The sequence below is a fragment of the Eupeodes corollae genome, chromosome 3 (genome assembly GCF_945859685.1).
Source record: "Eupeodes corollae chromosome 3, idEupCoro1.1, whole genome shotgun sequence".
NCBI lineage: Eukaryota > Metazoa > Arthropoda > Insecta > Diptera > Syrphidae > Eupeodes > Eupeodes corollae.
The window spans coordinates 20,632,649-20,656,421 of NC_079149.1; the positions used below are offsets into that span (position 1 = coordinate 20,632,649).

General features: G+C 34.2%; 1 protein-coding gene across 3 annotated transcripts in view; it reads left to right on the forward strand.

Moving 5' to 3' along the window:
• LOC129952235 (pro-resilin) overlaps positions 1–23,593 on the forward strand; it is a 62,871-nt gene extending 39,278 nt beyond the window's left edge. The window contains exons 2-7 of one of the 3 annotated variants that reach the window (XM_056064725.1): positions 3,996–4,210; positions 4,331–4,612; positions 5,092–5,261; positions 5,324–5,456; positions 21,727–22,248; positions 23,042–23,593. In XM_056064725.1, the coding sequence (XP_055920700.1) occupies positions 3,996–4,210; positions 4,331–4,612; positions 5,092–5,261; positions 5,324–5,456; positions 21,727–22,248; positions 23,042–23,288 (1,569 nt within the window). In that variant the 3' untranslated portion in view covers positions 23,289–23,593. Of the gene's footprint in view, positions 1–3,995; positions 4,211–4,330; positions 4,613–5,091; positions 5,262–5,323; positions 5,457–21,726; positions 22,249–23,015 lie in introns of all 3 variants that reach the window. The other 2 variants (XM_056064726.1, XM_056064727.1) reach the window with 2 other exon arrangements.
• The last annotated feature ends 180 nt before the right edge of the window (positions 23,594–23,773 follow it).

The following is a 23,773-nucleotide window of genomic DNA, read 5'->3' on the forward strand; positions in this document are numbered from 1 at the left end:
TATTTTTGTACGATTTTTTCGATTATACGGACATTTTAACGATTCAATAGACCAAACAAATCACGAAGGGCACGATATGCATTTTTATTTAAACACCCATTTCCATAAAGCTTGAATAACTTTAAGGCGTTTCTGAAATATGAGGCTTTCCATATTTTAAATTGAATTAGTCTAGAATTAAGAAATGTCAAATGAAATGCAGAAGGAACATGACGTTTAGGTGTGGTTAACATTCAACATCAGCTCTTAAAATGTAACCACCCTTCTTTTCCTTGATTTAAAAAAAAAATCTTTTTTGAATTTCACTAGTTAGAAATTTTCTAAAAATGATGCTATTCCAAAAATTGATTTCTATAATTTAAAAACCGTTCATCTGAATTGTCCTGAACACAACATTGACAATTTGAGAAAATAAATTATAGCAAAAAAAAATGAATTTGAGAAATGCGAGCTTTCATTTTGGTATTACGTAAAAGAGTATCTTTAAGAGCAATTGATACTTATGCATGTCCAATCCTTTGATAACTTCAAATAAATTCCATCTTTAAAGTCTTAAGACGATTAAAGCCAGATCATTGGCATAGACGTTATCTTTCATGTGGCATCAAGGAAAAAGTCTAGAAATATTTAATAACAATATCTTGGTGCCGCAGTTGGAAGCCAATTTGAGAAACACCAATATGTCAACAAACTTTTCTTAAAGAATTCTGTCTGCAAATTTCTCATTTTTGAAGTGAATTGTTTATGATTTGATGAGCTGTTCAAATATCAATCATTTAATTTTTAATAATGAGGTAGTTTTTACTTAATAATATAATTTGTCCTTACAATATGTGATTTGAAAACCTGTAATTTAGTTCTAAGACCTATAAGAGCTGAGGTATAATGCACGTGATAAAAATTAAATTTTATTGATTTCAGAAACATTTTTTTAAAACCACCTTATTTATAAAAAAGAAAGGGCTATTTCTTATTTCTCAAATTAAATATAATTTTGAACTTAAATCATTTTAAAATTACAGCAATTAAGTTAAAGATGAAATTAACAGGCCCCATTTAATCTATCAATAGCGATACAAAAAGTAAAAGCAAAAACATTTATATTCCAATTTTCCCAAATTAAAATATTGATGTTAATTAGTAGTAGTAGTAGCAACCGTGACATGATGGTGAGTGTTAGTGCGAAGGACTATGAGTTCAGAGCTCTGGGGTTCAATCCCTGTCTGTACCACGGGTACTCCAAGAGTAATTCTTGTTATGAAAAGTGCTTTCTCAAAACAGCCATTCGGATACGGTTTAAAAATATAGGTAGGTAGGTATAGGTGACAACAAAACTTGCACACAGAATTGGTTGAAAGTTGTCAGTCACACTAGGCCCTAGGTCTCAGCGGACTGTTGTGGCATCATATTCAATATTTATAAGAAACTGATTGCTTTAAAGTTTCAAACCCTAAAAGAATATCAGTTACAAAATTCCAGCATAATTATTGACATTTTGTTTAGTCAAAAGACACTAGATGGCACACTTATTAAAAAGAAGTTTTATAGGAGTAAAACATTTTTGTTTCAAGGAATATGTCATACATTAATTCAATTCTTCGAAGCATCAATATCATTACAACAAAATAGAGACTGTTGCATTGCATCGTAAGCCTTAATTATTTATTTATTCGGAATCAATAAACTTAACGTAAATTGTTGTAATTCACAATGATCCTCTCTTTAGAGTTAATTTTTTTATGAAATTAAAATTATTCTTCTAAACTTCCATTTTAAAGTAGTACAGGGTTTTTTAACAGGGCCACTACTAAAGTTCTTGCTACAGGGACAGCAAACGACGCCATATTTCTTGCCACTCTTTTGACATTGACAGTAAGGTTTGCAATTTCATGATTAACAACGAGTCGAAATTATTAAAACTTACTACCGGAATTCGGAGTCAGTGGCCTCAACGTTACGAAGAGCACTACGTCCAATTTATGGTCGTCATAATCGTCCTAGCAGACCAACAATTGAGCGTCTAGTGGAAAAATTTTAATCCACAGGCGCAGTTCAAAATGCTCCCGTCCCAATGAGAAAAAGAAGTGCCCGTAGTGTTTAGAAAATTGCTGCCGCTGAGGCTTTAGTTGCAGAAAGCCCAAATGTGTCTCTCACACGTCGTTCTCAAGTGTTGGGCACCTCTGTGACGTGCGTCGTTGTGGTGAGTTTTGCTAAAAAATCTTTACAATTGACGCAAGAACTAAAGCCGCTTGACGACTAGAAGCGTCGTATTTTCGTGAATTGTTCTGAGCAACAACTTAAAAATGATTCGGATTTTCATCGAAAAAATTTCTTCAGCGATAAGACTCATTTCTGGCTCAATGGCGTCGTCAATAAACAATTGGTCGCATACTCACGTACACACTCCATGATGTAGTTTATGGGCCGGTGACTTCATTGGGCCCTACTTCTTCCGTGATGATCAAGACCGGCACGTTACTGTGAATGGGGATCGCTAACGTTCAATGATAACCAAATGTTTTTGCCCCAATTTAATGATATGGACTTGGAGGACATGTGGTTGCAACAGGACGGGCGCCACAAGCCACCCAGCGAATGTCTCAATGAATTTAATGAAAACGAAACCGTCCAGTCACTTGGCCGCCTCGGTCATGTGCTTTGACGTCGTTAGACTATTTCCAGTAGAGCTACGTCAAATCTATGGTCTATTCAAAGAAGCCAGTGACGATTGAACAACTTCGTACGACTATCTAACGTGTAATTGCAGCGGTATCGGCCGATTTATGCTTGAAAACCTTCGAAAATTTGGTACAGCGTCTGGACTTCTTGAAGTGGGCCCGTGGTGACCATGCAAAAGAAATCGAGTTCCGTTTTTGTTTTATTTAAAAAAAACTTTGGTAGCTCTCTTATTGAAAAACATATTTAAATATATTGCGTTTACATTACAAAGCTTTAGTTTAAAGTCAATTAATCATGGAGTGCCTAAAGAAAGTCACTTAGGACCATTACTGTTTTGTTTGTTTTATTCGTTTAGTAATTTACTTCTTTTTGTTTGTTTAAATGTCAAAGAAGTGTAAGAATAGTTTAAAGTTTGTTAAAAGTATTAAACAAAATAGGTATCATATAATCTAAACTTGTACTCTACACGTTATTATTTCTTAAGGTAAAAAATGGATGACAGGATTAAAGACATACAGCATCATGATCAAAAATTCTGTATGGTACCAGTTTTATTAAAAATTTTGACCATACATTATTTCAAATTTTATTCGCTTCTAAATGTATTATTATAAAGTGTATTGAAATAACCCAACATTCCTTTAAAGAGTTGGTATAGACTAGGTTCTTGCTCCTTCTGAATTTCTGTGATTTTTAGTGTAAATTTCGGTCAAATTAATTTTGTTTCCAATATATTTGACAAGATTTTAATATTAAATTTAAAGAAAATCCCTGAAAATCACAGTGAGGAGATATACTACAGCAGTTCAATTTTATAAAGGTCAAAATTACTGTATAAAGCGAAACATCTGCAAGTAATATTGTCTCGCTCCCATCAAAGAAGCTCACTTTTTCATAACTTAATTAAAGGTTTAATCAGCCCTTTTTCCCTCTTCTATTCTAACATCAAATTTAACATTATTTTGTTTAACCTAAATTTTGATTAAAAAAGGAATATCAACGTGCGAGTAATCCAATTATTTTGACTCAGTGAATTCAAGGTTAAAGGTCACACTTCTCATAAATGAATATACATCTATACATATAAATTATATTTTTATCTGTCAGCTTCACACCTGATGTGTTATGTATTCGGATATAATATATGCCTTAAAATTGAGTAAGCAAATATGAGCTCATATTCCTATTAATTAAATTGAATCTCCAGCTGACCGTAACCTTAATAATAAATTTGTCAAGTAATTTGTATATTTCATTAATTAACCTTTTGTTTTTCCCACTGTTTTGTCTTTTACTCTTCTCTACACCATGTACAGCTTATAACCCTCCTGCTTTTGGCGTGTCCTACAAATTGGGCACTCTCCATGACATCATCAGATTCACTATTGGTGTCATCCAAGTCACCTTTGTCCAGCTCGAATACAAAAGATTCTGCGCCAGCACCAGCATCATCATCAACAGCAGCAGCAACCTTGGGTGATTTATATCGTAAAAGCAGGCAATCCAGATGTGTACGATGCTATGATGACAGGTAAAAGAAGTTCAAGGATTAATTCCAACCCAACCACTGTTATATCTTTATGTAGTATATTGTATATAATATATCTTTTATTAACTTTGGATCTGACGGCTTTATTATTTTTTTTTGGAGATATGGAGATGACTATGAGAGAAACCGTTATAATAGTGGACCATCAGGAGGAGCTGGAAGCATCAGGGGACCGGGACCGGGACCTATACCTCCTAGTGGTGGATATTCTAGCTATCCCAGCAGGACATACGATGAAAGGCCCGGTAATTGGTATTATCCCAGAGAAACAAATGAAAGGTATGATGAGAGTAGGGTGGGATATAGCGGCAGCGGTGGCGGTGGTTCCGGAAGAGAAAACGACAGGTATTATTACCCATCATACAACGGTTATTATTTCGAAAGGTATGCATAAGTTTATAATTTATGTTTTTTGTTTGATTTAAAATAATGAATTTTTTGGTAGATTTTCTAAAGTTTATTTTTCTAACCTAGCAAAAATCACTTTTTTGTTTTCGAATCATCACAAAAAATATAGACCCATAGCACCACTGTGTGACCTTTTAAGCACAAAAGCTTGCATCTTTGATAAACTTGATTCTTTATACATATTTCGAAATTCTAAGATTTCAGATTGATTTGTTTGTTTTTAAATGTCAAATGAAATTTTTCAGTTTGGAAATACAAATTTTTTGAACAACAAAAATTAAAAAATTTCTAAAATTAGTCTTTTTATTTGAATACAAAATTAAAAGTAATGTTTGAAAAGAATTGGTAAATATTTTTATAACTCATTTTCCAAACTAAAAAATTTGCACTTCAATATCAAAACAAAAATCAAACTTGATGAATTAAAGGACTTAAAGAAATTTGAATTTTTCCAGGAATGAAGATCGTTACAACACAAGAACCTACGACCGTTATGAACGTGATCGTTATGATAGTCGTTATTCTCATGAACGTTCTCCAAGTGAAACTAGAGCCTATGGACATGGATATGAAAGTCGAGATCGTTACTATCCTGGTGATCGTTCAAATGACTACTATCGTGGAGGTATTGGAATGTTTTTTGGAAGTGTCAGTTGTTTTGAATTCTATAACTCTATTTCTCATTAGATCGCTATTCCGATCGTAGTCGTGGTAGCAGCAGCGGTAGTGACGGTAGTATTTACGATCGTTACGGACAAGATGACAGATATTTGTCAAGATATGACTATCGCAATTATCGTCCTTGGGATGAGACTTACAGGTAATGTGTAGTTAAAATCATATTAATATTAGATTTTTAAAGAATTCAAATATTTTAGAAGACACAAAAATACATGGTAAAGTAATTTCAAGAGATATACACAAAATTAAGCAAACGGTTATGACAATCCTTTGAAAGAAGTGAATAGTTTCAAATATCTTTGAACTAGAGTGAAAATTGTTGATGGAAGAATTCTATTTCGGCACACCTTCAAGAATAGTTCGAGACATATTTTACCAATTGACCGCAAAAACTGCATCGGTGTGAATTTTAATTGAAATAGTTTTTAACTTTCACTGCCAATACGCCCCTAAACCAGAGACAAAACTGTCAATGTCAAAACATTCGGCTTATACGAAGTTCTCATTATATTGAAAGATCTCGGCCGAATGACTTGACAAATGACAGGGATTTCTTAAAGGTGACGCAATTTGACGTCTTATCGCTTTGACTTCTTGCACTTTTTTAAAAATAAAAATGAGAGCTGACAGTTTGGAGCTCTTCAAAGTGGGGCCTTAATCTAAAGTAAAAACGTGCTGTCAGCATTCACAAGAAACTGTTCGAAAACTTTGACTATTTCTTAAATATACGAAGACAATAAGTCAAATGATTTCTTCAATCCACAAGCCCTATGCCAGAGATGTTAAAATAAAATTTAAAAAAAAAAAGCAAAATAGTTGTTTTTTAATTGAAACAATTTACATTTTTATCCACAATAAAATATTGTTAAAGTTAAGCATTTTTGGCAGTCAAAACAATTGTGATAGATCTAAATTATAGACATTTAATGAAATTTTTTGAATTAAAAAATAAAACTAAATCGAAACAAGTTTTGTTTGATTATTGAAATTCGAAAATCTGTTGCCTAAATGGCCCAATATCTGAAAGTCAGAATTTATAACACCCAAAATGGAATCTCAGAATAATGATTTAAGTTTTTATTACAAAAACATAAAAAAATCCAAAATAAAGTCCTTAAAATGTAAAATTGGGCGAGGATTTTGAATTTTTAGGGTTTTGGTTTTTCAAAATTTTGAATTTGACGATCATGCTAACAAAAGTTGAAAAAATTGTTTACATTGGACAAAAATAAACGAAATGTCTTTTACACACATTTTAACCAAATTTTCAAATGTTAAAAATTTCGTTTTGATACGAAATAATTTTCTTTAAATTTTGTTTAATGAAAAAATTACTTAAAATAATTTTATTTGATCTATTAAATTTTTAAACTTCATTAAAATTCAGTGCACATAATATGTATTTTGTATTTTATTTAAATATTTCGTAGTGTAGAAAAAGTCTTTAGGCTTAAAAAGTTAAATGCTTTTGTTTGGATTAGAAATATAACATCCCTGCCCTTTACTTGCAAGTGTTAATTAATGGCTGAAACACAAACACGCTTCAGCTTCGACTTCGTCTGACGTTTTCGAGTTCAGCCATAGGAATTCAATGCATGCTATCACAATGAATATTTTACCTCACGTTTCGTTTGACAATCGTAAAGAAAAGAACGTAATGTTACGTAATGTGACTCCAATAAAAAGCTCTAGTTTAAATTTGCTGAACATTTGCTTTGTCTGACAGCTCATCAGCTGCAAAAAAATGTCAACAAACAAAATATTTGCTCTTTGGAGGGATGAAATAATAGAAATGTCATTCAAAGCAACATCGAAGCAGGCTTAACGTAACGCAGACGAAGTCGAAGCTGAAGCGTGTATGCGTTTCCGCCATAAATGTCAATGTAAAAGTTTGACATCGAATTAATTTTAGAAACATCAATATTTTGCTAAAGTATTTTAGATTTTTCTGCCTAAAATGGCTACTCTAAATACTCTAAATTGTTTGCTTTAGATACAAAAATTGCCAAACGATAATTTTGCCACCTTTAATCTTTTTACAGAGGTTCGAAAAATGTCAAGGAAATTATTTAGAACAGCCTACTATTTGCTTAGCTGTCAAATTTAATGCTGTCATATCATTTAACGTCGACCAAGAAAAACTAGGCCATTTCCAGAAATTTAACGACACACGCTTAACGACTCATTGAAGTCCCTAAAATCCTATACACAAAAATAGTGTCAGTGTTCCAACTAAATTTTTTGATTTGCTTTATTTTATTTAAGACTTAGAGTTTCAAAAATCAAATCCTTTTACCAACAAACAAGAGTTACAACTTACAACAAAAAAAAATTCTTTGAAATATCCTTTGTTTGAAAATCAAATAACTTCTTGAATCTATTGTATTACTTAAGAAGCTTAAAAAAGCTCAAACTTGTATTTTAGAAAATGCAAACAAAAATTCAAAAAACCAAAAATCTTCCTTGAAAAGATTTAAAACAAACTTTTATCCAAAAGACGTGATATTCAACCCGATCCCGTATCCGTATCCGTGTCCTTGCCCGTATATTTTTCAAACTATAATCCCTAGTTTCAGTAAAGATTCTTCCAAACACAGTTCTAGCATTACATTCGTTGTCTTCGTTGTCGTCCGCTTTGACGCCAGTGAAGACCTGACGCGACGGTCGGTTTTTTCGTTTTTTCATTCTGGTTGTTTGGTTGGTTAGTTCTGCTTTCCGTTGCATGATGTTCATTTCCCATATGCATGGTACAACTTATTGTATAAGCGGGAAGAAAGAAAAAAACTAAAATTTAAATTCGAAAAACCGCCAACACAAAACTTTGCATTCGAAACACCCGCACATCAAACACTTCACATATCCCGAAGAATCCTTCCTTATTTCTATTCTACGCAAAACTGATGGTGTTGAGTTTCTTTTTTTCCCTGCTGCTTTCTATTTGTCCATTCTTTACTAGTACTTCTTCTTGTTCTTCTTTTTCTTCTCTGTTAATCCCTTTTCTACAGCAACACCAATAGGTATAGAGTATAGGGTTAGAGAATTGTTCTCTAGGTTTAAGCTTTTCTTGCGGTATTGCCATTCAAAGTCCCTGGTCGAATATAAGGTACCTTCTCTACTCAGGTAGTCTTCGTTTTTAGAATCAAGGCATTTTGAATATCCTACCTTCATAGTACTTAAAAAAAAAGATACAACTCCCACAAAAAAAAACGAAGTGAAATGGAATCACTGGAGCAGCACTATACCTGCTCCACTTTTCAATACACAAAACACACAGGACGACAGGAACGAGAAACGAAGAAATGAAGGAAAAAGAATTCAGTCTTTCGGGAAGCTTTAAGTGCCATTACGGATGGGAGTAATGAAAACTTGCAAAATGTTTGCGAATGGAACCGGCAACCGGATCGGCTTTGGAGTGGAGTGAAATGGGTATGAGAGAACCTTGTGAGTTAACGACAGTGCTGTGTACTTGATGAAATGAGATACAAAGAGTATGATTCTTTTTGGCACCACAAATAAATGTCCAAAAGCATTGAATTCATTTGGACTAATTCACATTAAATTTCATTTCTAAATCCCCTAAAACTAAAATTCCGAAACATATGTAAACGAATAATCTTTATTTTATTCGATGATAGTTGATTTTCAAATTTGTTGATAGTCTTCTCAAATATTGCTTTTTCTAACTTTCTCTTTGAAAATGACAGAGACAGGTATCATTAAAAATGCTATCACTTTATAAAACGTAAGTTTTTGTTTTACGCAATAAGGTCAATACTTAAAATGTCAAAACATTCGGCTCGAACAAACACCGACTATTGGCGGTGTCCGCATTTTAATCTTTTAAAGTTACTCATTTCGATGTTTTGTCAACTGATTCACTGTCAAACTTATTTAACTAAAATGAATGCCACATCGAAAGGAAACGACATTGTCCAAAAAAACTTTACTTATTTCTTAAACATGAACATAAGCTATGAACATTTTGAACAGCTTTTATAAAAGTACTTGCTACTTAGTTGTAAGAAAGTCACAAAACATTTAGCAATTTGCAAGCAATTCCGATCCTATAATTAAGGATGAGAAAGACAGCGGACCGAATGGCATACCAGTAGAATTTTATAAGTATGAAACAGCAGAGCTAATCAATCGACTGACAACCATATTTTACAATGTCATGGAAACAGGAATGATACCACTAGAATTCAAGGAGTAAATCATTTTCCCGATTCATAAGAAAGGGAGCTTGGCCGAGGTATCTTGTTATAGAGGAATATCCTTTCTAAATGCTTTATATAAAATATTCACGCTGGTCTTGCAAAAACGTTTTAATAAATGGATAGAAGACAACAAGCTCTTAAAGGAGTTTCAAGCAGGCTTTAGGATAGGTTATTCGAGAGTCGACCACATTTCTACCCTTAAAAGTATTGCAGAAACATTCCTCAATAAGGACAAGAAGCTATATACGTTTTTCGTTGACATTTGATATGATCGATAGACATGCGCTTATCTACAAGCTGTATAGTAACGGAATGTAGTGGAAGTTCGGGAGACTTATTCAGAATCTATATGCCGATATCATTGCTAAGGTATGGAATGGAGAAGAGTTGTCTTGAGGGTTTAAAACAAAATCGGGACTCAGACAAATCCAAATCTATTCACCTGGTTTATTGAAGATCCTAAAGACCTTTTACCAGTTGGTATAGACTTTGCGGGAAAATAATAAAAGCATTGCCTTTTTGTGGACGACATTGTTCTTTGGCAGCATCACCTGAATCATTGCAGTTAATGATGAACCGCCTGTATCAATATTTTCAGCTTTGGAGTTTAATGGTGAATCCTAGTAAGTCCAAAATGTTGATTTTTAGACGAGGAGAAGGCCGCAATTCGGCGAAACAAAAATGGTTCTTTAATAGAGAGGTCATTGAAGTTGTCATGGAATTCAAATACCTTGGAGTTTACTTAACGAAACATTTGAGCATGGAAATTCATCTAAGAGAGAAACTAGTTAAGGCTAAAGGTGCAATTAGTGCAATTTGTAAAAGATATTTTTGTAACAAAAGTATAGAACATAGCAGCAAGTTCAAGATATTTGAAGCGGTATCTGAGACAGTCATGTTTTACGCGGCACAAACTTGGTGAAGGAAACAATACGAAACTGTTGAGAAACTTCTCCGATAATATATTAAACGAATTTTTAGACTGCCACCAAATACACCCAACTATGTTATTATATCGGAATCAGGATTATCACCTATGTTCATACGAACCCTAAAAATGCAAGTCGAATACATCTTGAGATTTATGAAGATGAGCAATAATAGGTTTCCGAAGATAGCAGCTCTTCAAGTAATACGAACCAAAAAAAGTTGGTGTGCTGATTGGATAAATTGGTAAGAGAATGTGGAATGGAACTTAACCTTTTGTGGACGATTTAAAAGCTTCTTTATACCAGCTCATTTCCGCAGTGGACATAAAGTAACGAGATATATACTTAAATGACGCCACAGAATCTATATACAGGCAGTTCTACGGTCAACTAAATCACAACTTGGAAGAGATGACTTGCCAATTAAATGCTCATTGTGGAATTTAAAGGAAAGGGAGGATGTTTTACACTTTTTTTTTTTAATTCACAACCCTCAAGGGGTTATTAGTACCCTTTATAAGTTTATATTTAAACACAGTGCGAGCGTTAGGAAAATAAGGAAGGATATCAAAATGGGAGAGAACACAGATTTGGCCAAAGCATTCCACATTCTCAATGTGCGATTGGCATGAAACATTGCTCCGGTGTTCGGGAGATGTAAATTTTTCGGTTATAGTTCTATCGCCTACCATTTTCAAAGTCCTTTTTTGTATCCTATCGAAAAACTCAAACTTGTTTAAGAGGTTCCTGTCCAAATATGAGAGTTATATTCAAGATTTGGACGGCTTTGTAAATTACCGATAGACCAGAAGGGGTGAAAAATTTCTTGCAACGTTGGAGAAATCCTAAGCACCTGGCAGCATTTTTGTCGATATTGAATATGTGACCATTCCAAAAGAGGTGATCTGTAATACACATAACGGGTACTGATAGTTTATTGGTTTCCTGGATGCAAGTGCCACTCATAGATAGTGGCATCGGGGGTGCGTTACGCTTTAACGACAGGAGACAACATTGAGTTTTTAAAGTATCAAATTCTACACGGTTTTTGATTCCCTATTGCTGTCAAGATCAGAATTTAATGAACTTATCATACGCTGTCGTTGAAATTGCACATCCGAAGGACAAGGAAGTGAATCAGTTTAATGGATTAGAAGTGGTAGACAAAAGATCATAAATTTTATGAATATAAGGAAGAAAGTCGGAGACAAAACGGAGCCCTGGGGGACACCAGCATTTATTTTATGAATTTCAGACTTGAAACCAATACAACTTGAATTAAACGGTTAAAAAGGTAATTTCTAATCCAACAAAGAAGAGATTCATCAATACCAAAAGCACGCATTTTCGATAAGAGAGCTTGGTGCCAAACTCTATCAAATGCTTTTGAAATATCAAGTGCAATGATGTTATTTTCTCCAAACCGATGTAAAGATTTGTTCCACTGTTCGGTGAGATGAACCATGAGATCACCAGTGGACCTTTTGCTACGAAAGCCATACTGTCGGTCTTTAAGAAGCTTCAGTTCTTCAAGATATTTTTTAAGCTGAAAATTAATCAGTGTTTCCATGACCTTTGAAAGAAGGGACGTAAGTGCAATTGGACGATAGTTTGAGGGGGAGGAGGATTCGCCTTTTTTAGGGACAGGCTGGACAAATGCAGTTTTCCATCCACTCGGGAAGAGACCTGTAGAATAGGACAGATGGAAAAGCTTACTTAGTGGTTTTGCCAGCGTTGAAGAACACCTCTTTAGAACAATAGGGGGAATACTATCCGGGCCAGCGGTTTTGTGTATGTCAAGGTCTTTCAGTACTCTTTCGAGTGCAAGAGTACGAAAGAAGATTCGTCCCATAGAATCATTTACGCTCTCAAGAATAGGAGGACTAATGACACTATCCGGTAGCGCCGAATTAACCTCAAAATGTGCTGCAAGCAAATTGGCTTTATCAATCGAGCTTACATAGGGAGTGTCATTGTGGACGAGCGTTGGAACCGGATGACGTGGTGTTTCGTACGTTGTTTACTTTGTTGGAAGATGTCCAGTTCTGAAAGAAATAAGAAGGAATGCTTTTGGTAGCGAAAAACTGACGCAAAATCAAGTTATTCTCTTGTTTAACAATATGGAAGTTGAAAAATTATATTAATTCTGCATGCTAGCACTTCTCTAAAGAAGTTAAATTATAATTATAAATGAAAGTTTTTAAATATATTATTGAGCTATGTAAATTTTTTTTTTGATTTGTCAACGAGGCAGTAGACGGCAGTAAAGACATTCTTTTTGTTTTTTTGTTTGTAAACTTTATAAAAAATCGTAATTACCGTTATCAAAATAAAAACCAATCTAATCTAAAAAATCTAGTTACAAGCAAATACAAAAAGCGATGCATGTGAGTATTGCCACAAACAGTGACATATCCTTTAAAAAGAAATTAGCAAACAAAACTAAATCTAGGAAACAGATCTATTAATTTGAAATGTCAGAAACTCTGATTCTAACCTTAGTTAAATACCTACTTTAATTGTTTTCATTTTAAAAAATGTTCCAAATCTAAAGCTCAGTACAGACAATTGTCAGTTCATAAAATATTGTTGCTGATGATTTGACGTATAGCCAAATATCTTGTTGTGGCACATTTGTTAGAACTTGTTCTAAAGTCTTATATATTACTTAATTGGACAGGTTTTGACGACATAAGGACTTGATTTAGCAAGTATCTGCTGGGATCACTGCCAAAAAATTGATTATGAACAAGGCATTTTTTTTTTAGAATGTAGTCAGGAAAAAGTTCTCTAACTAATAAATTAAGTTTGCTTATGTCAAAATGACAGTTGATAAAGTTTTTTCCATTTAACTGAAAGCTGAACTTTATTACTCTATGAACTATGTTATTTTTTCACAATTCAGTTTAATATTTTGTCTAAAAAGGTTCCTTATCCAAATTAGAAAAAGAACTAAGTAACATTTCTTTACAGTATAAAACACTAATCGTGATGGACTTGTAGCTTGCCTGAAAAGTGTTTTCTAGACAAAAGTGTTTCTGGTAGTTATTATAATCATGATTTGAAAGTAGAGAATAGCGAAGTAAGGTTCTCAGTTTGTAACTTGAAAAACTAACTGGATGCCTTAGTCACAATTTACCCTATTTTCCTGAACCTGCCAATTGTTAGTTGATTCGATTTAGAAGATTTATGGAAACGATCACAATTGGCGTTTTTCTTTTTTAGTTCAAAGCTGAGGACTGAGCAGAGTCTGAGCGAACTGAGTAGAGTTCTGAGCAGAGTATATTCAGAGCTTTCTGATTTAATTATGAAACAACTTGATCACTAAACTGTCATGATTTGAAAAACAGTCATAGCATTTTGGTAAATTTGACACCTGAAATAAATTTGATTCATAAAAATGCTATATGCAATTAGTTTTTTCTAAATTATCTCACATTCTGCACTAGAGCGACCAGCCTCTTCCGCCATTTTTATTGTTTTGGCGATTATTTGTTTTTAATTTCCCGGCTTTCAAATTCGTTTACTCTGTTATTTTATTCTGAGCTTGCAGAGCACGCTCTGAACATGTTCAGAACTAAAAAAGAAACACGAATTTAAAGCTCTGAACGATCAGAGCTCAAAAAGAAACATAATTATTCTTTTGACAGTTCGAGCTCTGCTCTGAACTAAAAAGCCAAATATGGCAATAAAGAAACTCTCATCAACTGTCAGATACGCAAAAACAAGATCTCTGACAATTTGAAACGTCATCTGGCAATAGCTGACTATATCGTTTTTATTAATATGTTCAACAAAATTGGAAATCCAATATTGGACATTTTTAACTAACAGATCTGAAAATAAGTTCTGACAATAGTCTGTAACATGGTTAAGATCTTTTTATTTGGTGCCATATGCATACAGAGTTTTTTAAGAAGTGTATATTTTTTAAAAGCAATTGATACAAATTTCGAAAACAATTTCACGAAGGCTACGGTTCCTACATTCGCTGCTGTATCCCTGATACCTTCAAGACTGCTATCTTTCCAAAAAAAAGTCTAAAAAAGCTGAACACAAGATGTCGGTAACTAATTGTGATCACTTTTTGCAACTGTCAGAGTTGTGAACCCAAAGATATCTGAAAATTTAAGACTTCTTTTCATTCTAAATTTTCTGAAAAAAAAATTGTAAGTTCTAACGACTGTAAGATGACGTTATGTCTTTTCGCTTAAAACCACATAGCCTTAAATTGAAAATGTCATAGTGCCCAAAACAATTTTATTAACATTTTTTTTTGTTGTTTTTCGTTTTGGGCAATATTACGGAACCATGGGGTGTTAAATCTTTATTTAGTTTTATGAAATTTGAAAAACTTTTTCCAAATAAAATTTCCATATTTGCCTAAATCAAATTTAAAATATCTTAACGTCCAATTTACTAATTGACATTTAGGCATTTTGAAAAGTTTGTTTTATATTGAACACTATAATGTTTTGAGTTCTAAATTTGATCTCTCAAACACAAACATTAAACGAAAAATAATTTCAGATCGCCCAAGAACTCGGAACGTCAAAAAAGCACAGTAAATCTGTTCGGTTTTACTTCACTTTAAGAAAGTGTGTAAACGTCTCAGAGCCCGCAACCACCCAAAATATGTTTTAAATACAAAATGTTGGGCGTTTTGACATTTCTTAATTTGGATTGTACGACATTAAAAGTTGGTTTAGTTGGTATGACATTTTATTTGGGTTTTGTGAATTTTTGGTTAGTGATATTTTGTACGACGGCGACGTTTTTCTTTTGGGACTTATGTCATGTCAAATGATTTCGGTTATTTGTCACATGCCCTGAATAAGTGTCACAAAGCGCAACCAGTATGTCATAAGACGCAAACTGAAAATTCAAAATTGTTTTGTTCGAAATAAAAACTGACAATTTAGGAATAACGACATTCGGTTTAAGCTTTTTTTGGGAACTTTTTGAGACTTTGTACAAATTTGTTTGGCTCTATGACATTATAGGGTTAAAACGTTATGGTTTTGGTTGAAAGGACCTAATGCCTTGTAAGACATTTGTAAACATTATTTTTACTGACACATCTGACAATATTAGCAGTATGACTAGTTCGTACAAGTTGGGGTCTACTAACAGTTTTTCACCATAGATTGTGTATCTAACGCAGAGCAACGTTCTTTTTCACTATTGAACAAAAGGTTTCACAGATTTTGAAATTTTTAATTATGGGACCCACTTTTTTGCTTATTATAATTTCATATGTCCTTAAATCATACCAACTTTTCCTTAAAAAATATGATATTCTGTATTGCTATAGATTTGTGTCTCAGTCTCTGATTCAAGATGCTAAGTCGTAAGACTTTTCCACAGTACTTTAAAATGTGTAGTACATACCGCCAGGACACCAAACATACTTCTTGTACACATTATTAGCCTGTTTTCCTCATTTGGCTGTTAGAAACGTTGTGTTGGGTTTATTTTTTGTTGTTGTGTTCTATACCTTCATCTAGATACCTTACCTATGCGAACGCCGAACTCCCAAGGATTATGCTTTATGTGTCCTGGGGATTAGCAGGTGTAGGTTGAGAATGTATAAAACAGCCTTTCTGGTGTTTTTGGCTTGGTGGGATCGTCGCTCATCCTCGACGTCGACATCGTCGTTGTTGGTTGTCGGGATTGGGATTGGTATGTGGAAAGTTGGAATAAGGATCTAATGCTGGCTGGTGCGTCTCTGTGGAGGCAGACAACATATCACCTGGATTATGTAGATGAATGCGAAATGATTTGTTGTGAAAACGTGGATTCATACCGTGTATGGGGTGTGTATGAGAAGCAGAGGTACACAGGACACACATATGTTTCGTCGATTCAAAAATGGGAGTCTGTCTGTTTTGTTTTTGTTTATAGAGTTTTTGTTTGTGTCAATCCTTTGAAGTGGATATCTCATTTGGGAAATTCAAACATGTTTTTTTGTTGTTTTATTTGTGATGTAATTTCCTTCTTTTTGTTTGTATGTGTTACGTATGATGGTGACAATTCATGCTCTTATACACATTTGGGTTAAGCGCGAAATGAAATAAATGTCGACGATCACGAGATGAGGCTACGATGATGATGGTGATGGTGATGATGATGACAGCGATGCTACTAAGGCCACAAACCACACAATGTACGAGCATGAGTCCCACCTACATACATCAGAAGTGGGATGCTATGTTCTAAAATTTAAGGGAAACGTATAAGACATATCCTATTTGTGTGTACTTTCTCACGTCTTTGGTGGTAAGAAAGAAAGTTGTGTCTTGTGTGTCTCCTTTCTACTTTGATTGTGCCAAATTTTAATGTTTACTTCACTTTGACGCGGTAAAGACGAGACGTTGACGACGTTAACAACGACGTCGACGTGCTAAAGTGAATAAAATGAGTTCTTATTCTGCACAAAGATTTAATAGCAAAGCGTTACATACATTTGTATGATATGTTTGACTTGGTTTTCTCTACAACAAAAAAGGATTAACATGATTATTTGCTTTGACACAGAGCTTATAGAGTGTGTTTAAAGTTCAAGTCATCAAGGGTTGAATAAATATATGTTTTTGATTTAAATAATTTATTGTTTCTTTGGAAACTTCCTAGGAAGTTTTATTTTAAGGACACAAATTTACAAAACAAATCATTAAGCCCGAAGTCCGGACTTAACCAATTTCATTCTAATAATATGTGTACTTTAACACACTGGAGACCGATTAAAGCTAATCGACTGCAAATAAGATAAGTTTTGTAGGTTAAAATTAGGATATATTGCACCAAGGAGACTCTGTATATATTTCTATGTAAAGATGTAGATATTGTTTAGGTATAATATTTTCCCCAACATCCTTAGGCTAGAAGAGACACGTGTGTCCTATTATCAAATATGTTCTGTTCATAGTTAAAACATACAAGAGAACCATTAGGTCTTACTTAAGGCAAATATTTTTCCACAAAAAAGAGAAAGAAAAAACACTTTATGGATATTAAACTAGAATAGAACCTATGGTTTTCTATATCCTTGCGGGTGGAGTAGAGGCAGTTAACCACAAATGTATATAAGGAAAAAGGTTTGTAAAGTTATTTTACTATGCATAATTTTCCAATAAACAGTAGCCCAGCCTCAAGGTAACCTTTTATTAAGAATTAACTTTAGCCAAATTACTATACGCATCATGAAAGCACATTTGGGATTTATTCAAATACTAAAGTATTAGATATAATGGAATGTTTCGAGGAAATTCAAAAATTAAATTTATCAAAAAATAAAGTCTGAGACCAATTTTGTCTAGAGTTCTTTTGTTTTTGAGTGCCCGCATCCTTTTTTCAAGAACCACTTAACCCCACTTTACACACCCTCTCTTATTTCAGTTCAGTACCATCATAATATAATATAATTGATTTAGGAACATCAAATTTGCATAATTGTATTGTTTGGACACAAGAATTGACTAATTTTCATATTTACTTGGAACTTATGATTCTTGATATCATGGATAGTTGTCTATTTTAAAGCTTTCATCTTTTGATTTCTCACAAATTAAACCTATGCCATTATTAATAATAAACGATAAATATCCATAACCGCCTCAACAAACATGCGTCTCCAGCCAGCTCGGTCCCTAGCTAGTTGTCTCCAGTTTCACACGCCAAGTTAGTTAGGGTCTTCACCCAACTGGGAGCGCCACCTGAGTAGTGGTCTTCCTCTTCCGGGTTGGAGCGTTGATGCGTTGATGTCCATTCGCTCTATATGACCTATAGCCATCTAAGCCGTTGGACTTTAATTCTGTTAACTATTACAGTGTCGCTGTACAGCCCGTACAGTTTGTCGTTATATTATCTTCTTCTCCATTCTCCTTATATGCATACGGGACCAAAAATCACCCGAAGAATTTTTCTCTCGAAGCATTCTAAGACGCTCTCATCTTTCCATGATGATGAGTGTCTTGAAGATGGTGGTTTTAGATGCTCGATAAAGGACTTTACTACTCAATTGCCCTCTAAGCTCAAAGAAGCAGCGATTTGCAAGAGTTATTCTCCGCCTGATTTCAGAGCTGGTGGCGTTGTCTGAGTTTAAAGAGGTGCCTAGGTAAACAAAGCACTTAACTACATCAAAGTTAAAGCTGTCCATGGTGACGTTTTGTCCAAGACGTCGTTCTTCAATGTCCTTTTTTGATGACAGCATATACTTGCCCTCATTGACCACTAAATCCATCTTCTTCGCTTCCGTCGAAATGCTCAAAAACGCTCCACTGACATCACGCTTTGATCTTCCAACTATGTCAATATCATCTGCGTATCCGAGTAATTGGATGGACCTTTGGAAGATTGTGTCTCTAGTGTTGACGGTTCAGTTTTGCACAATTCTTTTTAGAACGATGTTGAAGAAGTCGCATGACAGTGAATCGCCTTGTCTAACACCTTTTTTGACATCAAATGCATCGGTGTGATCTTTTCCGACCTTGATAGAGCAGCGTGCATGCTCCTTCGTCATTCTGCACAAACGGATAAGTTTGACAGGGATGCCAAAACTAGACATTGCTCTGTAGAGCTCTTCCCAATATCATACGCAAATTAAAATCGATAAAGAGATGGTGAATATCGATTCGAAACTCCTTTTGTTTTTTCCAAGATCTGCAGTGTAGTGTGAATATTTCTTCGGTAGTAAACTTTCCATGTCTGAAGCCACACTGATAAGGACCTATCAGGTTGTTGACGAACGGCTTCAGACGTTCATATAATACGGCAGAGAGGATCGTATATGCAATGTTGAGGACACTGATGCCTCTGAAGTTGGCGCAATTTAGAGGATCTCCTTTCTTATGTATCGGACATACTATGCTGAGATTCAACTCATCGGGCATGCTTTTTTCCGACCATATTTTGCAGATGAGTTGGTGCATGCTCCCTACCAAGTCATCGCCTGCTGCTTTGTTTGACTTAAGTTTAGATAAAGCTATCTTCACTTCGTCGATGTCGGGTAGGCGGAATTGTTGATCTGAGTCGCCTAGGTTAAGTGGTTCTATCTCCCTTGCAGCGGAATTCGGTTCGCCATCGCCTTTATATAATTTGGAGATGTGGTCTTTCAACATTCTCAACATAGACTGCAGTTCTACGACGATGATCCCCTGATCGTAATTACACGCTTCGGTTCGTGGCTGGTACCTTTGGAAGGTTTTTTTTTACCTTTAGGTAAAATGTACGCTTTTTCTTGTTGTGACATCCCTCTACCTCCTCGATCGCGTGCTTCGCATGCTTTCTTTTTTACCATCTAAGAAGCCAGTGTTCCTCTCTCCTCTCTTGCTCGTTGAGGTTGCTAGCAACTCTGCTTCTTCTGCACAGCACCGTTTTGAATACCTTTGCGTGAAAAAATTTTGATAATTTGTTGTCAACTGGGTGTTTTCTATCGCTTGGATAGGAATGCCTAAGGAACATTTAAAAGTACTAGAAACGTTACATCATCTTCAACCCTTTGGTTTTATATAACCTTTAAAAGTGCAACGGTGCTACTTTGTTAGGGTGAAAACTAGATTAAATTTCGACTAAGAAATAGGATTATCAGTAATAAACTTATTGAGTTGTGTATGCATAGAACGTTCAAAAACTTTCGAAAGACATGGAAGAATAGAGATTTGTCGTAACTCATTGCAAAGCGAGTTTTTAAGAAGCGGTATAATCATAGCCACCTCCCATTGTTGAGTAAATATTTCTGTCAAGAGAATAGTATTAAAAACATGGACTAGGAAGCGCAAACATGGACTAGGCAGAATGGATCTTAATAAAACATAGTTACAATCGTCAACACCAATAGCACATGATTTTATAGAAATAAGACTTTCTACCACCATGCAGGTCACATTTAGAAAACTTATAAAAGCAACAATCAGTGGTCGGTATGGACCGATAGATTTTCCAAGATCTCAAGAGGACAAAGAACTAGGTGTTCATAAGAATGTCTTATTAAGTTCGTCGATATCAATAATGCTTTTAAATTAAGGTGTTTGTTTACCTATTCTGGGTTTTAGAAGATTTTTACCCAAAGTTTCCGATTATCCGAAGGAATAACAAGTCGACTTGAGAAGTGCTGTGTTTTTACATCTTTAATAACCAAAACAACCTTGTTACTTGTGTACAGCGAATCCATCTTTGTTAGGCTTTAACTCGTTGATTCATAAGCTCTTTTATACGACTCGTAAACCACGATTTGGAAGTTCAATGCGGTTTTTTGGGTTTTAGCGGAATGTAAAAATCAAACAGAGGTTGTATGTTCTCAGTTAAAAACTTTACGTAAACGTTGAATTTATTAAGCTTTCCCTTGTAGTAAACTCGTAAGTCAAAAAATTTAGGTCGTGCTTAGAGAAAACTGGGTTGGTAACTTGATTATAAAAAAGGTGTAAGTTAATCATATTGAGGAAGGAAAAGTCTAATAAGGTACTCGAAGTTGGTGTGAAATAAGTTGGTTCAGATATGTTAACAAGGTGTAAATTACAAGAACACATGTTTTTACAAAGATTTTTTTCGATATTCGATGGACGTACTGTAAGTTCTTCAATAAGTTGTTAAAATAACATAAGATCAACATTAATATTCATTCTGTAAACAGTAACTTGAATTAAATTGCGTACAGTACCTTTTAAATATATAAATAAAAATAAATATTCGAACTTTCTATCATTTTATACAAAGTATTATCAAGTTTTTTAAAATTCATCAAAAAATAAGTCAAAATCTTAATTTAAGATTATAAATCTTGAAATACTTAAAAGTAAATCTTTTCGTGTCGAAAAGACTCTATTTCTTTTCGTTGACTTCTATAACTATTTAAGAATTTTTCTATTTTTCAAATATTTTGCCTAAAATAAAATCTACTCTTTTTGTATTATATTTTCATATCTTCCAACACAATACAATGGGATAACACAACACCATCTGATGGGCCAACAACAATACTGAAACACACAACAAAAATATTAAAATAAATAAACACAAAAACTACACTGCACAAAATACATAAACTCTTTTGGAATTTCGACCAAAAAAATATACACCGCACGATTACATCAAAAACAACCAAAACTACGAAATATCATCACGAAATAATCACAACTCCAACTCTACACTAAAACCATGTCTCCATATGTCTTTGAACTTAAAAAAAAACCCAAACATTTAACACAACTTATGTCCTTAATCCATAACCTGGTCTTCTGACTTGGGTATAATGATAAATGAGCAGGGGACAATCGGGTTTCGATAATTCTGGTCGTGGTTATTATTTCGCCAACGAAAGACCAAATGATTACTACGAACCACCACCACCGCCGCCGCCACCTCAATATGGTCCTTATTCCCGCCCGCTAGGTCCATCAGGACCAGGACCATCGACACCAGGTCCTACTTACCTGCCAAGGGATCCACACGAACAATCTCGTCCATCAAACTCCCATCATGGTTATCCGGATGATAGGCCAGGATCGTCGTCATCACCATCGTCATCGTCGTCGTCGTCCTCGGGTTCCTCTTCTTCTGGTCCCGATTATGGCAACCGACCGAGAGATGACGTTCATGGACATGGATCTGGATCCGGTGGTGGAGGTGGAGGTAATGGTGGTGGAAACGGTGGCAGTGGCGGCGGAGGTGCCACTGGTAGTGGCGGTGATAATAAGAACGGATATAGTGGCGGTAGCTGGAGTTATGTTAATGACAGGGAAAAGGATGCCAGCTATAAAGGAGGCATTAGGGATAAGGATAATCAGAGGTAAGCTGCATAGGAAATTTTATGACGACGGATGGAGGTTTTTATGTTCTTCTATATACCTTACTCTCATATAATGTCCTGCACAAGGAGCAAATCGGTGCTCCACGGTGACAGTGGCTGTGGCGTTGATGTGGTGGACTGCCTTACCGAGTGCCAGCGCTTTGAGCTCCTACTTTGCAATTCTACAGATTATTTCTTGTTTGAGTTTTTCTTTCAAGAACTCTATCTTTATAAGTTTCTCCACTGTATAGGGTAAATTTTCTATTTAAAAACACAAAAAACATTAAGTAAAACATAGCAGAAAATGAAATCTTGTTTTGTCTTTGATGCAAAGTTTTAAGTAATTTAAACATTTTTAAATTCAATGTTTTTATAAATTTGTATTTTGAATGATTTAATTTTTGATATTCTGTATAGTTTTTTTTTAATTTCTTCAGAATTTTTGTAGATTGTTTTTTTGTATCAATGTTTTCATTCCTTAAACAAAGTTTCCAAAGGAGGATTAAGTATTTTAAAGCAGCAGTAGACATAGTTACCTAATGGTTTTATAGGAAAATAAGGTCTACCAAGGTAGAAAAAGTATTTAACAACTTATTGCGGGAAGAAGGTTTTCCTTCGGTACCTATTTTTACCCTTAATCAACACCACCTTTACATTGTGATTTATCTTCTTAATATGTTTTCCAACATTTATGATGAAATTTTTCAATAATCTTTTATTTTCGTATTTTCTTGTAACTTTATGAATTATTTCAACATTAAAAAAAGGTTTTTTCTTTTATCGCCTTTAATAGCTCTCCGTACGGTGGCGGACGTGGTCGACCATCATTAAGTGGAAGTTATTTACTCGATCGAGAAAATAATAATATTCCTGAAACATCATTGGCAATTAATCCAGATAAGCCATCTAATGCAGGTGATAGTCATCATCAAATAAGTGATTCGCCGACGGCATCAAAATTAACCTCACCATCATCATCATCAACATCGAAATTAGCAACAAATGAAGATCGTGTGACTGAGTCAAAGGGTTCCAATTGATAAAATGGACCAGGAACAGAAAAACTCCAAAACTAAAAAGGACCTTTCACATTAATTAATTAAATTTATGACGAGGTGAAGAAAAAAAAGTGGAATTGAAAAATAAAGGGTCCTTTTTTTTCCTACAGAAATTTAAGTTTAGTTTTTGCATTTAGTACGAGATAAATTACTATTTAAAATTTCGACAGAAAATTTAATTTATATTTAATAATAATATTAACTCTGTGAAATGTATTTTTCAGCATTTATTTAAAATTTAAGAAAATTCAGTAATAAATAAAAATAAATTTACCACATAATACCCATTTAAAGCATTTCGAATCAAATTTTTGAGTACAATATTTCATAGGATTTTATTGATTGAAAAGGCGGTTAAGTCAATACTTTATTAAAAATAAAAGGAAATTACATGTCAAAAGAAAACCTTAAATAAGGGAGAAACGCCGCATGACTCCTGGGTTGCCACTTTGCTAAAACCTTTGTAT